The sequence below is a fragment of the Manis pentadactyla genome, chromosome 9 (assembly GCF_030020395.1).
Source record: "Manis pentadactyla isolate mManPen7 chromosome 9, mManPen7.hap1, whole genome shotgun sequence".
Lineage (NCBI taxonomy): Eukaryota > Metazoa > Chordata > Mammalia > Pholidota > Manidae > Manis > Manis pentadactyla.
In genome coordinates, this window is record NC_080027.1 from 12,531,972 (window position 1) to 12,546,547 (window position 14,576).

General features: G+C 50.4%; 1 protein-coding gene and 1 long non-coding RNA gene across 2 annotated transcripts; one reads left to right on the forward strand and one right to left on the reverse strand.

The window, feature by feature from the left end:
* Positions 1-88: 88 nt before the first annotated feature.
* GAL3ST3 (galactose-3-O-sulfotransferase 3) lies at positions 89-7,438 on the forward strand. Its single transcript, XM_036929687.2, has 3 exons — positions 89-242; positions 3,676-3,912; positions 5,721-7,438. The coding sequence occupies exons 2-3, from the start codon at positions 3,788-3,790 to the stop codon at positions 6,889-6,891; spliced, it is 1,296 nt and encodes a 431-aa protein (XP_036785582.1). The 5' UTR covers positions 89-242; positions 3,676-3,787; the 3' UTR covers positions 6,892-7,438.
* LOC130684795 (uncharacterized) lies at positions 4,752-6,393 on the reverse strand. The gene is made up of 2 exons (XR_008999138.1): positions 6,265-6,393; positions 4,752-5,383 (listed from the first exon to the last, which is right to left on the reverse strand). It is a non-coding gene; the product is annotated as an uncharacterized LOC130684795 (long non-coding RNA).
* Positions 7,439-14,576: the final 7,138 nt, after the last annotated feature.

The following is a 14,576-nucleotide window of genomic DNA, read 5'->3' on the forward strand; positions in this document are numbered from 1 at the left end:
CCTGCCCCTGCCCCTCCCCCTCCGCCGCCCCCCGCCCTCAACCCGCCTCCGCCTCCGAAGTGCGATCGGGGGCGGGCAGCGGGCTGAGCCGAGCGGACGCCGCCACCTGATCCCATCCAGGCGCGGAGAGCGAGAGACCAGTACTTGGCGCGCAGGGCCCCCGGATCCACAGCGGATCTCGGGACAGGGGGTGGGAGGTAGCGGCGACCACCGCCAGCCCAGAGCGGCGGAGCCCGCGCTGCGTGAGTACCGCAGCGGCCCGCCTGGGGCCGGCGCCGGGGGTGGACCGGACGGGATGGGGCTCGGGGGACAGGCGGGAGAGTGTCGCGGGGGCCTAGTGCCTGGAGAGCTTGCGGACGGGGCGCTGGGCCCCCTGGGGAGCGGGAGGGAGAATCCGGCCTGTCCCCCATAGCGACCGGGTCCCGATGACCGATCCCTGGGGGAGACTGGGATGAAACTGAGGGAATGGGGGCTGGTGGCGGCGGGGTGGTGATGGAGAAAGGATGATGAAGGTGCTAGGAGGCGGGGACGACGGGGGGGTGGATGACAGGGAAAGGGGCCTGGGCAGGAGTGGGGGGGTGGGGATCTGATGCGGGCTGGGGGAAAGAAGAAAGGAAAGGAGGGAAGTGTCGAGATATTCCCTCTCCCGGGCCACTCATCTGCAGCCCTCAGCCCTTGGCCCCTTCCTTTCTAGGGCCCTGGGCAGTTTCCCTACTCACTGGGCGATGCCGTCCTCAGGTAAGGGTGGAGTCTCTGGGTCACCCAGCGGTCAGGTCAGGTCCAGGCCGGGATGCCACCCTCCTCTAAATGCACCATTATTGGCCCTAGAGCTCCGAGGAGAGAGAGGAAGGGGCTCATGTGGAAGTGGGTGGGCATCCAGGCCAGTTTTCAAAGCTCTCGCTAGCTAAACCGTTTTGTCTTTGGTTCCCTGGAGAAAGGAAAGCAATTTGCAAAACCAGGCAGTAGCCTGAGGTAGACTGCTCTAAAATTAGCACCGATGTCCTGATGAGGCCGGGCCCCCTGACCTGTCTGGGATGGCTGGGGAAACTCTCTTCCCATGGAGAAGACAGGAAGGCCAGGGAGTAGGTGGAAGCATGTGAGGGGCAGGAGCCAGGGCTGCTGCTCTGAAGCCTGGCCCCAGCAGCCTGCACCAGCCTGGAGATCACAAATGGAAACCTAGCCCCAGGCAGCCCCCTCCCTGGGATCCAGTGCCCTGACTCCATCTCCAGAAGAGACATCCCAGACTGAACTTGCCAAAGGAGGGGAGGCCTTCTCCAATGCCCAAGGAGCATCCTCTCTCGGGACCTGGAATGTTTAGCCTGGCTGAGTGCCCACCCAGGGGAGACAGGGTTACTGCTTCCAAATACCTGAAGGTCTGTCATGGAGAAAAATGGTCTGTGTGATGTAGGAGGGCAGCAGTAACAACCACAGAGAGAGGAAGAGGATGGGGACAAGCTGAGAAGGGCACCATCAGTGTGGGCTGGTCTTGGTTGTCCCAGAAAGAACTTTCAAGGCAGCTCAGAAATGGACCAGGTTAAATCTGAGGATGGTGAGCATTCCCTCAGTGATGGTGACCAAGCAAAAACAGGTGCCCACCTCAGGGGGCTGGTGGCTGGGGAATTCTTGTACTGATTATACCCTGTTCCAAGTGGCTCTCAGACTGGAGTCTGGCTAGCTGACTCCACTGGGCTAGGCCATGGAGGGGAGTGGGATTGAGGGAGCCACCAGGCACCCCTCACCCTTCTCTGTGTGACCTGACTGAAGTGTCTCCCAGGAGAAGTCCCACCATAGCTCCCTTCAGGATTTATTTCCTTCACTGACCCAGTCTGAAAAACAGGGTGGTTTGAGTGAGTTTGGCCAAGATGGGAATAGGCTGCCCCTTAGGAAACCCCTGTCTGGTCCCCAAGTGTCTGGGCAGGATGAGTGAGAAAGGGAAGAAGGTGTACATCCCGAGAGGACGCCAGGCTCTGGCTGCCTCCTGCAGGCTTCTCCGCCCAGGCAGAACTAGCCCTGCTCTACCCCAGCAACCCTTGAAAAGATGGGCGGGATGGTGGAGGGGAGCTTGGGCTTTCTCTGCCCTGCCCTTGGTTGCCCTCTGTGGCTGGACCCTTCACCCACCTCGGCTCCAGGGGGATTAAGTCTGTCTGCAGGCTGGCAGAGGAAACCAGGTGATGGGGCCTGGAGAGAAGGGACAGCTTTCCACCCGAACAGGTTTAAATGTAATCCAGGATTAACTGGGGGGAGGGGGCTAAAGCAGAGGGACTGGAAGCCAAGCCCAGGGCCCCAGGGGAAGGTGATGGTCCAAAGGTGTTCATTACCTCACCTCTCCTGGTTCCTGGGTGTTCGAGTTCCACCCACATGCAAATGCCCGTAAGTTCCAGGCTCCCCCTCTCCTCTAGAGAGAGGAACATGAGGCTTAAGCTAAACTTTAACCTGGAAACTGAGGCCCCTCAAACAGAGAGCCCACCCTAGCCAGAGGACAGGCATTGCTGCTGAAGCTGACTTTCCACTGGCACTGCCAAGGGCCAGGTTGCCCTCGAGCCAGAGCACGTGTGCAGGGACAGGTGACTGGCCAAACCAGGCTCTTCTCTTGCCTCTCACTCCTGCTGCTTACCTGGGATGGAGGCCCACCATCTCCTGGAGATTCTCAGCAGGGCAACACGCAGGAGCTCCTCAGTACCCCCTACATCCTGACCCCTCCCGGGCTGCCATCCCACTGCCTTGGCCTGGCACCTCTCACGCAGTCAGCTGATGTGGCGGCTAGGGCTTCGGGTGTCTGGGGCTGGAAGCCAGTTAGGGGTCCAGGATTTCAAGTCCATCCTTCCTTTCCCTCATGGATTTGTTGGTCTTGGGTCCTCAGGACAGGAGCCCAGCTAGGAGAGCTCAGGGCTCAGAAGCATGCAGAACTGCCAGAGTCCAGAGCAGGGAAAGCGAAGTCAGGTCTCTATGGAAGCGGCGTACGCATTGTCTAAGGCACGGCCTCTGGAACCAGGAATAGCAGGTCTGAATCCGATTCTGCTAGTATAGCTGTATGACACAGACAAGTGGTACTATCTCTTAGAGCCTCAGTTTCCTTGTCTGTAAAATGGAAATTAGACCTATGTTAGGGTCTATGTGGTGAGAACTAAATGGGGTAAAGTATCTAACAGTACAGTACATATAGGAAGCCTGCAGTCTTGACCCCTTACCCATGTCAGAAAGTGAAGGCCTGGTCATTGTTTCCAAGAGGCTCTGCATCTGGGGAGTCAAGACCAGCCCCTGACTGAGCAATCAGCAAGGAGTCCAGGAGGAAGGGAAACCTTGAATTGAGACTTTCGTGCTCTGACCCAAGCACTGGTGCTAAGGCAAGTCTATTGATGAGACAGATAGAGGTGACCACAAGACAAAGACAAATGAGAGGCAGGCAGAGAAATAGAGACAGGGCTCAAAGGAGGGGAGTGGCTACAGCTTGAAGGGCTGGCCACACCCCAGAAGCCTGTAATTCCACCCAAGACTAAGTTATCTGGAGCAGTGTGGAGATAGGGTCTTGGCAATGGGAGTGAGGGAGGAATCTGATCTTCCCTGGCCTCTCTGCTCACCCCACTATTTGGAGCTCTCCTTTGCTGCAGTCCTGCTGGGGCCCAGAGCCCATCTCCTCTACCTGATGCAAACCTGTTCGCCTCCTTCTCCCGGCAGGCCTCTCAGAAACGCTGGCCCTGCTACCACAGCCCCAGGAGCCCCCATGAGTGCCTGCAAAGGGAGTCCTGGATAGCAGAGCCCTGGCTGGTCCAGGGGTGGGTACTCCATTATGCCACCCATTCTCCAGCGCCTGCAGCAGGCCACCAAGATGATGAGCCGCAGGAAAATCCTGCTGCTGGTGCTAGGGTGCAGCACCTTAAGCCTCCTCATCCACCAGGGGGCACAGCTCAGCTGGTAAGGGGGTGGGGCCTCGGGGGGCGGGGCCCAGGGGAAGTGTTCCTTCGGCAGGAAGCTGCCTCTTTACCAACAGAACTGGGACCTCGCTCCCCTTCCCATTTCTTCCACCTGTGAGAAGAGTCATCTTCTGCTGGGACTTGCTCCTTCACTCTATTCCCAAAGTGCTTTCCATATTCTCTAGATCCACAGGGACTGGTCTTCATTGACAGGGTTGCATAAAGTGATAGTGACTAAACTGGGATTCTAATACAGCCCTGGTCCTTGCCATAGCATCACATTCTGAGTGTCTCCCCAAAGGACTGCAAACAACTTCTTGCTACTTTGCTGTGCTGGGCAAAGTCCCCTGATTTCTCTGAGCCCTAGTTTCCTTATCTATAAAATGGGAACGATAGTATGTGAGACCTAGCTCGTCACCCTATACAGGACCCCATGTGATAACTAACAGGAGCCCTGACCCTCCTTCTGGCTCACTGTGTGAACCCAACAAATCCCAGCACACCTCAGGGCCTCAACTTCCCCATTTTCTACACAGTCTACCCATGAAAAAGGTGTGAATGGGCCCAATTCCCATTGCCAGGTGATCTGCTGGTCTTTAGAAGGCGCATCTGTGTAGACATTATTCTGAGCTCAAACCAGCCACATACAGGAAATCTCAATGGTGTCCTCAAAGCTGCTTAGAGTTGACCTCATTACATGATGCTTAGGATGACAGAAAAGAAACAGGAGAGTGACTCAAAGTCTGTAGGGAACTCACAGGTCACCTGTAATCCCAAAACCTTGTTTCAGGAACCAGGAAACAGAAATGAAAGCTTCATGAAAACTAGCACTATTCTCTGTCTTTTATACTGTCATATTTCTTGAACCTAGAACAGGGCCTGGCACATAATAGATGCTCAAAAAAATGTGCTTAAGAATGAATAAGGCTCAAGAAGCCTTAACAGAATCATGTAACAAATTGGTTGCCTCAAAGCCCATGACATTCATCTACAAGATAGGGAGCCATGACAGAGAGCAAAAGGATTTGGTAACTATCTGAGTTGCCAGACTATGTAAATGATTTGTCTCCTAGTCCTCAGTTTATATACATCAGTAGCGTAGAATTCTTCAAGGATCTTCAAGGGCCTCTGTCCATGTGTTGGTTATCTATTCCTGGGTAATCAAATCACCTCAAAACTTAGCAGCTGTAAATATCAAACATTTGTTAACTGGCTTCCTGAGGTTAGGATTCCAGGTGCAACTTAGTTGGGTTCCTCTGGTTCAGTCAAGCTGGCTGCTGGGGATGCAGTCTCATCCAAAGAGTTGGTTGCAAGGGCTCTCCATCCAAGCTCGCACATGCAATTGTTGGCAGCATTCAGTTCTTCAAACAGGCTTGTGGACTGAAGGCCCAATTCCTAGGGGATTGTCACGTGGTACCTCCCCATGGGGCTGCTCACAGTATGGTGTCTTGCTTCCTCCTGCATAAATTATCCTAGAGAGAATGAAAGATGCCAAGATAGAAGCCATACTTACTATTTTTATAACATAGTCTCACAAGTGACATGCCTTCATTTCTGCCCTATTCTATCCTTAGAGGCATCAGTAAGTCTGGCCTGTACTAATGGGGAAGTAAACACACAAGAGCATGAATACCAGAAGGCCAAGGTTGCATGGGGGTCATCTTAGACCACCTACCATACCCCTCCACTGTCCTGTGGGTATAGCCCAGGATGGGCAGCTCTGGCCCATCCCACCGTCCTTGGGGAGGGGCAGGGGTCAAGCCGCACCCCCTCACACCCTCCTCTCTGCAAACCCTTTGGCCCCTGCAGGTACCCCAAACTGTTCCCTCTGAGCTGCCCGCCTCTGCGGGACTCACCGCCACGCCCTAAGCACATGACAGTGGCCTTCCTGAAGACGCACAAGACCGCGGGTACTACAGTGCAGAACATCCTGTTCCGCTTTGCCGAGCGCCACAACCTAACGGTGGCTCTGCCTCATCCAAGCTGCGAGCACCAGTTCTGTTACCCGCGTAACTTCTCGGCGCACTTCGTGCACCCGGCCACGCGGCCGCCTCACGTGCTGGCCAGCCACCTGCGCTTCGACCGCGCGGAGCTCGAGCGCCTCATGCCGCCCAGCACCGTCTACGTCACCATCCTGCGCGAGCCGGCCGCCATGTTCGAGTCGCTCTTTAGCTACTACAACCAGTACTGCCCGGCATTTCGGCGCGTGCCCAACGCGTCGCTCGAGGCCTTCCTGCGCGCGCCCGAGGCCTACTACCGCGCGGGCGAGCACTTCGCCATGTTCGCGCATAACACGCTGGCCTACGACCTGGGCGGTGACAACGAACGCAGCCCGCACGATGACGCTGCCTACCTGGCGGGCCTCATCCGCCAGGTGGAGGAAGTGTTCTCGCTCGTCATGATCGCTGAGTACTTCGACGAGTCACTTGTGCTGCTGCGGCGCCTGTTGGCCTGGGACCTGGACGACATGCTGTACGCTAAACTCAACGCGCGCGCCGCCAGCTCGCGCCTGGCCGCCATCCCCGTGGCGCTCGCGCGGGCTGCGCGCACCTGGAACGCGCTTGACGCGGGCCTCTACGACCACTTCAACGCCACCTTCTGGCGCCGCGTGGCGCGCGCTGGCCGCGCCTGCGTAGAGCGCGAGGCCCGCCAGCTGCGCGAAGCCCGCGAGCGCCTGCTGCGGCGCTGCTTCGGCGAGGATCCGGTGCTTCGGCCTGCCGCGCAGATCCGCACCAAGCAGTTGCAGCCGTGGCAGCCCAGCCGCAAAGTGGACATCATGGGCTACGACCTGCCCAGCGGCGGCGTCGGCCCGGCCACCGAGGCCTGCCTCAAGCTGGCCATGCCGGAGGTGCAGTACTCAAACTATCTGCTGCGCAAGCAGAAGCGCCGGGGTGGTGCGCGGGCCCGGCCCGAGCCGGTCCTGGACAATCCCCCACCTCGGCCCATTCGAGCGCTGCCCCGCAACGCCCAGGGCCACTGAGCTCCCAGTCTGGTCCGATTCTGCCCACAAGAGGCTGGCCTGGGGCTGCCTCCAGGTCCCACCCCATCAGGGCTCCTTCTTCCGAGGGGCTTGAGCAACTCACCGCTTGGGGGCGCATCTCTCTATCTGAGCCTGCCTCCCAAGAGTGGGCTTCCGAACCCCACGTTTGGGGAGCCTGCTGATAGGCCCGATAGATCCCCGGGCCACCTCTTCTGCCTAACTGGTTGGTGACTTTGACAAGAGGTCCGAGGCCTGTCCAAAACTGCTCACCCTGTCTTTTTCTGGGGGTTTAGTCCCCTGTCTTTTACAAGTGGATGAGCCCAGGCCACAGAGAGGGGCTGAGCCCTGGAAAAGGCTGCTCTGCCTGTCAGCCTCCCCAGGCTCTTGCTCTTCCTCCTAGGGGTCAGAGGCCCCCCACACTGTCTTGTCTTCCAGGTTCCACCCTCCCCACAGACTTAAGCTGCTCCCAAACTCCCAGAACCAAGAGTTCTTGGGTTGGGTTTTTTGTTTGTTTGGTTTTTCTCTTTTTTAATAAAATACCTTTTAAATGTGCAGGTTATGTGTCAGTCGTTGAAAGCCAGATTCCCCAGGTTTAAGAATGAGGCAGAAGCCCAAAAATAGCTGTGACTGTCACCATGGGGATGGGGGCCCAGGCTCAGTCAGGCTCTTCAATGGCCCTTCACAGAGGCTCAGACTCTCATCAACCCCTTGGTTGAACTCACTAACACAGACTGGCCACTTCAGGTCCACTCATATTCCTTTGAGAAAATCTACATCATTCCTTCTCATTCAATTCAGCAACATTTACTGATCATCAGTTCTAACTTGGGGACATAGGTGAACAAGGCAGAGGGCCTTTATCCTCAGGGAATTCATGGGAAGATACGGAAACTAGAGCAAGATGTGTAAAGAGGAAAGCCTGGAGAGAGTAGAGCAGAACAACACCTTGGACTGAATGGGGGCTGGAAGGAGGAGCATTTCAGGTTAAGGAGGTGCTCGACTCAATTCTACCATATCCCCTTTGAGCCACCAACCTTACCATAGGCCTTCTCCATGAGGAAAAGACACCCTGACTGAGACGAGGACCGTTCCCTGCCCCTACAGCAGGACACTCAGAACTTTCAAAAGAAACCTCCGTTAAGACTAGCAAAGAATCAGGACCTTTTCCATTACTTTCTTCAGAGCTACATTGACATATCTGGATAAGTAATAAAAAAATAGTTCACACAGCCTACTGTGTGCCAGCCACTGTTTGAGGTCTTTCCACATACTGATTTTGGTACCATCTAGTGGCAAGGGAACTGAAACTTGGAGAGGTTAAGTGATGGTCGGGGTCATAGCTAGGAGTTGAACACAGACCATTTGGCTTCGAGTCTATGCTTCCAAGCGCCGCTGCACTGCCATTTGAATGAAGACTTTTCATGCCCAGGTTAGGCTGGCCACTGGGATCTTCTCCCAAAAGAATATAAAGTGAGGAAACCAAGATATTGCTGTCAGCTCTTCTTTATTTTTCACAGTTGTTGGCCAGTTTGGGCAATGGTTGGTTGACAGATCGTATGACACTCCCTGCGCTTGAAAACAGGCTGTTTTTATATAATCCCACTTTTTATCAGTAAACTTCTGTAAATGGCAAAAGGCAATAATTAGAGGCATGCAAAGGCATAATTAAGTTTCTGGAATTAAGCAGCAGTAAAGAATTGTACTAGACTCAAAAAAAGACAAGCATGCTCTGTTCCCCACTCCAAGAAGGTGTCTGTGTGCCAGTGTCTCCCCTGGCAGCCCTCCCACCCCTCCCTCTCTCTCACCCTAGCCTCTGGTCATACCTTTGCCAGGAGCATCCTTCACTCTGCCCTGAGTCCTCCTGGAAAACTCAGACATGCCTTTAAGATCTGCCTTGATAGGCTTCTCCTGCCTTCCCGGACCCTCACGCAAGTAGGCCCTCCTTTATAAACCTTGCCCCACTTGAGCAGAGAGCACATCTCTGGACTCTGAAAAATCCAGGACTAACTGGAATCTTCAGGACCTGGGTGAGGGCCTGTTTGGTGTAGGAGCCAGGGCAGATCCCAACTAGGCACTGAACTGAATATTAGCCTTCAGTGGCCAAGGTGGGGAAGGTGCCGTCTGGGATTCCTTGGTCCAAACATCTCCAGCTTCAACCACAACCCAGGGAAACAGGCCCCAGTGCCATGCAACGAGGTCCTTCCATCAACATACATGTGATGCTGCCCACTCCGTGACCACTCTACATGTTTCCAGTGCTTTGGCAGTGGCTGAAACGTGGTCTCTGCCTCAAGCTGCTCACGCTAAGATCTGGGATATATGTGTAAGAGGCAGCCTATTGTCAAGTCTGACAATAACTTGATGAAGGTCATTATTTCCACCAGTGTTTTGGATTTCAAACCCTGTTTTGCCACCTACTGGCTGTTTGACCTTGGCCTTAGCTTTTGAACTTCACTTTCCTTACTTGTGAAATTAACTCTTTCCCTCCTGAGCTTTGTGAGCAGTATTTGAGATTAGGCACTTAGCACAATTCCTGGCACAGGGAATTGTTCCCAGAGTGGCAGCTCTGGTGTCATCAGGGTTCCTCCAGGGCAGACATATTTCATGTTGTAGATGTTACATGTTGACACATCTGTTACAAGAATTTTCTGGCAGATGGAAGAAAGCATTGAGAGGTAAGGGTGCCTTTTTCTACTTTGCCTGAAGGCACTGTACAGGCAAGCAGCAGCCTTGATTTTTTTGATTACAGAAGGATGTGCAAAGTGTGTGGGGAGCAAAGAAGAGGACAGAGCTGTCTGCCTGAGTCATCTAGATGTTCCCTGTAGAAGGATGTTCCAGCTGAGAACAGGGACCAGGAGGGAAGAACTCATCAGAGGCAGCAGGCATGAGAAAGCCCTGGCAATTGTGAGCCAAGGAGCGATGCGCTACCCAGTGGGGAGAAGCACTCCAGTGTCAGGTTATGAAAGGCCTTCACTGTCACACTTTGAAGTCCAGATTTTTTTGCACGGGACACTGCAGTAAATGAATAGCAGGGGAGGCCAGGCTGTCCCCAGAGAAGGGAGCACAATCTAAGACCATCTGTTGCCCATTCCCAGCCCAGCAGCACCCCAGGCAGGGACCTGAGTTGTAGATGATGGGGAATCACTGAAACAGGCCTTTAATAAACTGCAAGTGCTGCTGTGAGAAGGCCCATTAGTAAGAACAATGACACTAACATTTACTGAGCACTTGCTATGTGCTAGGTGCTTGTGATATGAGTCATAAGAAATACATATTTGGTCATTCAGATGACCAAATATATATTTCCCAGCTATATTTAGTCTTTATCCACATTCCTGAAGACACCCCAGAGTCTTAAAGGTGAGAAGGGTGTTTGGTCATGTTAATGAGAGACTTTTGGACCCCCAGCCATGGGCAGGGACTGGAGGTTGGTTAAATAAAAAAATAGCCAATAATTAAGCCAATCATGACTATGCAATAAAGCCCTCACAAACCTGTGACTCTCTTTATCTGGCTGTTAACTTGTATCCTTTATGGTATACTTTATTAAACTGGTAAATGTAACTGTTTTCCTGAGTTCTGTGAGCTGCTGTAGCAAATTAATCAAACAACCAAAGGGGGAGGTCATGAGAACCTCCAATCTGTAGCTAGTAGGTCAGAAGCACAGGTAATAGCCTGGGGCTTGCTACCTGTGTCTGAAGTGGGGAGGTGAAGCACAGTCTTGTACGACAGAGCCCTTAACCTAGGGAATCTGGTGCTGTCTCAGAGCAGATAGCATCAAAATTGAATTGAGTTCTTGGACACCCTGCTTGTGTTGAGAATTGCTTGATGTGTGTATGGGAAGACCCACCTCCCCTCCACACACACTTTGGAATCTGGTCCAGGAACCCAAAAGGAATTATAATACTGTTATGCTGCTGTATATTATTACTGGTGTAATATACTATTGTTGTATATGTGTGAAAAAACAGTGCTTTTATTTGAGCATTATGTGTTTTAATTTACTTGATTCTTACAACAACCCTGTGAGAGAGGTGTTCTTATTCTCCTCTCACAGAAGGATCTGAAGTTTGTAAAGGTAAAGTGCCCAGGCACACATGGCTGAGGGAGGCTGAGCCAGGACAGAGACCAGAGTGCCATATCGACCTTTGGAATACAGTGTCCCACCCTTTCAGACACTCACCCAGCAGTCCCTGCAGGCTTTTATTAAAGAACCTCTTTATAAAAGCCCCCAAGAGGATCTTGAGTGGGAGAGAGAGGCCACAGCCCAAGTGTTCTGGGTGCCTGAGGTGAGGACAGGAGGTCATAGAGGGAGGGAGCTGGTGATCTGCCAACACAACTGGGCAGCTGGACAAATGGAGAGGGGACCAGGACAGGAGCACCTGAGGAGCGGGGCAGCCCCTGGGGATAAAACTATATTAAATTATGTTAAAAATTAAGTTATTACATTGGCTTAAAGATGGCAGTATGAGAGGTGAGACAGAAACCTCCTCCCCAAACCACATATAATTATGAAAATATAACAAGTACATCAAATCCTGAAACAGCAACCAGAAAGAAGGATGTGGCAGATTGTCTACACCTGGGAAAACCAGCAGACCTCAAGGAAAAGGGTAACATACCAAAGCCATGATCTGGAAGGACCCAAACCCTTCACCCACCCCAGCTCACTGGTGGAGGAAGAGAAATGGGGCGGAGAGGGGGTGGAAGCGTAGGACTGCTGAACACCCAGCCCTGGAGATCTGCTCTGGGAGCACACAACTACATTACATGGTGCTCTGGAGATTAGTGGGGTTAGGAAGCTAAGACAGGAGGAATACTTGGAGAGACTGAGATTCCAGCCACTTGTGGAGAAGTACCCACAACCGGCTGCTTTGGGACAAAAGAAAGGTGGGCACTCTGAGAGACTTCCCAACAGCAAGAGTGCGGCTAAAAGGGCAAGGATTACACAGAACTTGCTGCTCTGGAGAAAGGACAGGTGGACAAAATTTTTCTGGTGCATTCAGCCCAGCAGGTTGGGAACTTTCAGGAATTCAGGCACTCCATCCCTATGGCTGGAAATGCAGCTCCAAGGTCCCCCAGTGCGATATGCAACGTGCTGTTCCTTCCTTCTGGCACAGAGAACAAATGATATTCTGTGGCTAGCACACCAGAGAACAGCCTGGCAAACTACAAAACAAATGAGAACAGGGCATTACCTAACTCCAGATCAGAAAAATCTCCATAGTAAGTCTTTCTGAAAATGGGTTCAAGGTACAGTCCATAAAATTTGTCCCTGCCTGCCAAAACGTCACCATGTCCTTTTAGAGAGAGCCTCTTTCTTTCCTACTGGAGATGAAGAATGGGAGTATAGCTATGAAACAATGAGGGCCCTACATAAAAACAATAAAATAGTGAACTTTAGATAGTCATCTGTAAAGAAACCAAGAGTCTGGCACCTACCTAACCTTTGCAAGATTTTCTAGCTGCAATAACTGAGAACAAAGCTTACTTAGAAACAAGTTAACTGCTAAGACCTGCCAAATGATTTAATTTCATTCTACAAACTCATGTAACCATGCTATGTGTCAATTAGATGATTAATATCTGTACTTTACTTTATGTAATCAAAGAGCATATAATAAAACTGCTACTTTTCATTAAAGGCCAGGCTCAGCTTTTGCTATTGTCTGGGTCCTCATTCATTCATCACCGATGCCAATCATCCTTCAGGGACTCCTGGACTCATTGGAGCAGGACTCCGGCAAGTGTCTTTGAGGAAATAATTGCTGAAAACTTCCCCAATCTGGAGAAGGAGACGGTCTCTCAGGCCATGGAGGTACACAGATCTCCCAACACAAGGGACCCAAGGAAGACAACACTAGGACATAAAGTAATTAAAATGGCAAAGATCAAAGATAAACACAGAGTATTAAAAGCATCCAGAGAGAGAAAAAAGATCACATAAAAAGGAAAATCCAGTAGGCTGGCTATCATCAGACTTCTCAACAGATACCTTTTAGGCCAGAAGGGAGTGGCATGATATATTTAATGTGATGAAGCAGAAGGGCCGCAAACCAAGAATGCTCTATCTGGCAAGATTATCATTTAAATTTGAAGCAGGGATTAAACAATTTCCAGATAAACAAAAGCTGAGAGAATTTACCTCCCACAAACCATCCCTACAGTGTATTTTGGAGGGAATGCTATAGACAGAAGCATTCCTAAGGTTAAATAGCTGTCACCAGAGAAAATAAAACCACAGTAAAGGAAGTAGACCAATTAATTACTAAGCAAATATAAAATTAAATAAACTACTCACAAAATCAGTCAAGGGATACACAAAGAGTACAGAATATGGTACCTAATATAAGCAGAGTAGAGAAGGAAGAAAAAGGAGAAAAAAAGAAGAACCTTTAGATTGTGTTTGTAATAGCATACTAAGTGAGTTAAGTTAGACTGTTAGATAATAAAGAAGATACCTTTGAACCTTTGGTATCCACAAATCTAAAGGCTGCAATGGCAATAAGTACATATTTATCGATAATCACCCTAAAGGTAAATGGTCTGAATCCACCAATCAAAAGACATAGAGTTACTGAATGTATAAAAAAACAAGACCCATCTATATGCTGCTTACAATAGACACACTTCAAACCCAAAGACATACACAGACTAAAAGTGAAGGGATGGAAGAAGGTATTTCATGCAACTAATGGGGAGATAAAATCAGGAGTTGCAGTACTTGTATCAGACAAAATAGACTTCAAAATAAAGAAAGTAATAAGAGACAAAGAAGGACATTACATAATGATAAAGGAGTCAGTCCAACAAGAGGATATAACCATTATAAATATCTATGCACCCAATACAGGAGCACAAACATATGTGAAACAAATACTAACAGAATTAAAGGAGGAAATAGAATGCAATGCATTTATTTTAGGAGACTTCAGCACACCATTCACTCCAAAGGACAGATCAAGCAGATGGAAAATAAGTAAGGAGACAGAGGCACTGAACAACACATTAGAACAGATGGACCTAACAGACATCTGTAGAGAACTCCACCCAAAAGCATCAGGATGCATATTCTTCTCAAGTGCACAAGGAAGATTTTCAAGAATAGATCATATTCTAGGCCACAAAAAGAGCCTCAGTAAATTCAGAAGGATTAAAATTGTACCAACCAGCTTCTCAGACCACAAAGGTAAGAAACAAGAAATAAATTATGCAAAGAAAACAAAAAGCCCACAAACACATGGATGCTTAACAACATGCTTCTAAATAATCAATGCATCAATGACCAAATAAAAATAAAGATCAAGCAATATATGGAGACAAATAACAATAATAACTCAACACCACAAAATCTGTGGGATGCAGTGATGGCCATGCTAAGAGAGAAATATACTGCAATACAGGCTTACCTCAGGAAAGAAGAACAATCCCATATGATCAGTCTAAACTCACAATTAATGAAACTAGAAAAAGAAGAACAAATGAAGCCTAAAGTCAGTAGAAGGAGGGACATAATAAAGATTAGAACAGAAACAAATAAAAGCAAGAAGAATAAAACAATGGAAAGAATAAGTGAAACCAGTACCTGGTTCAAGAAAATAAACAAAATAGATAAACCCCTAGCGAGACTTAGCAAGAAAAAAAGAGAGTCTACACACATAAAGAGAATCAGAAATGAGAAAGGA

What these genes read in the sequence shown, in the direction of transcription:
- GAL3ST3 (XM_036929687.2), top strand. Translation starts at nt 3,788, where the DNA reads ATGCCACCCATTCTCCAGCGCCTGCAGCAGGCCACCAAGATGATGAGC. An exon ending in CAGGGGGCACAGCTCAGCTG is followed by an intron (nt 3,913 to 5,720) that starts GTAAGGGGGTGG and finishes TGGCCCCTGCAG; the next exon opens with GTACCCCAAACTGTTCCCTC.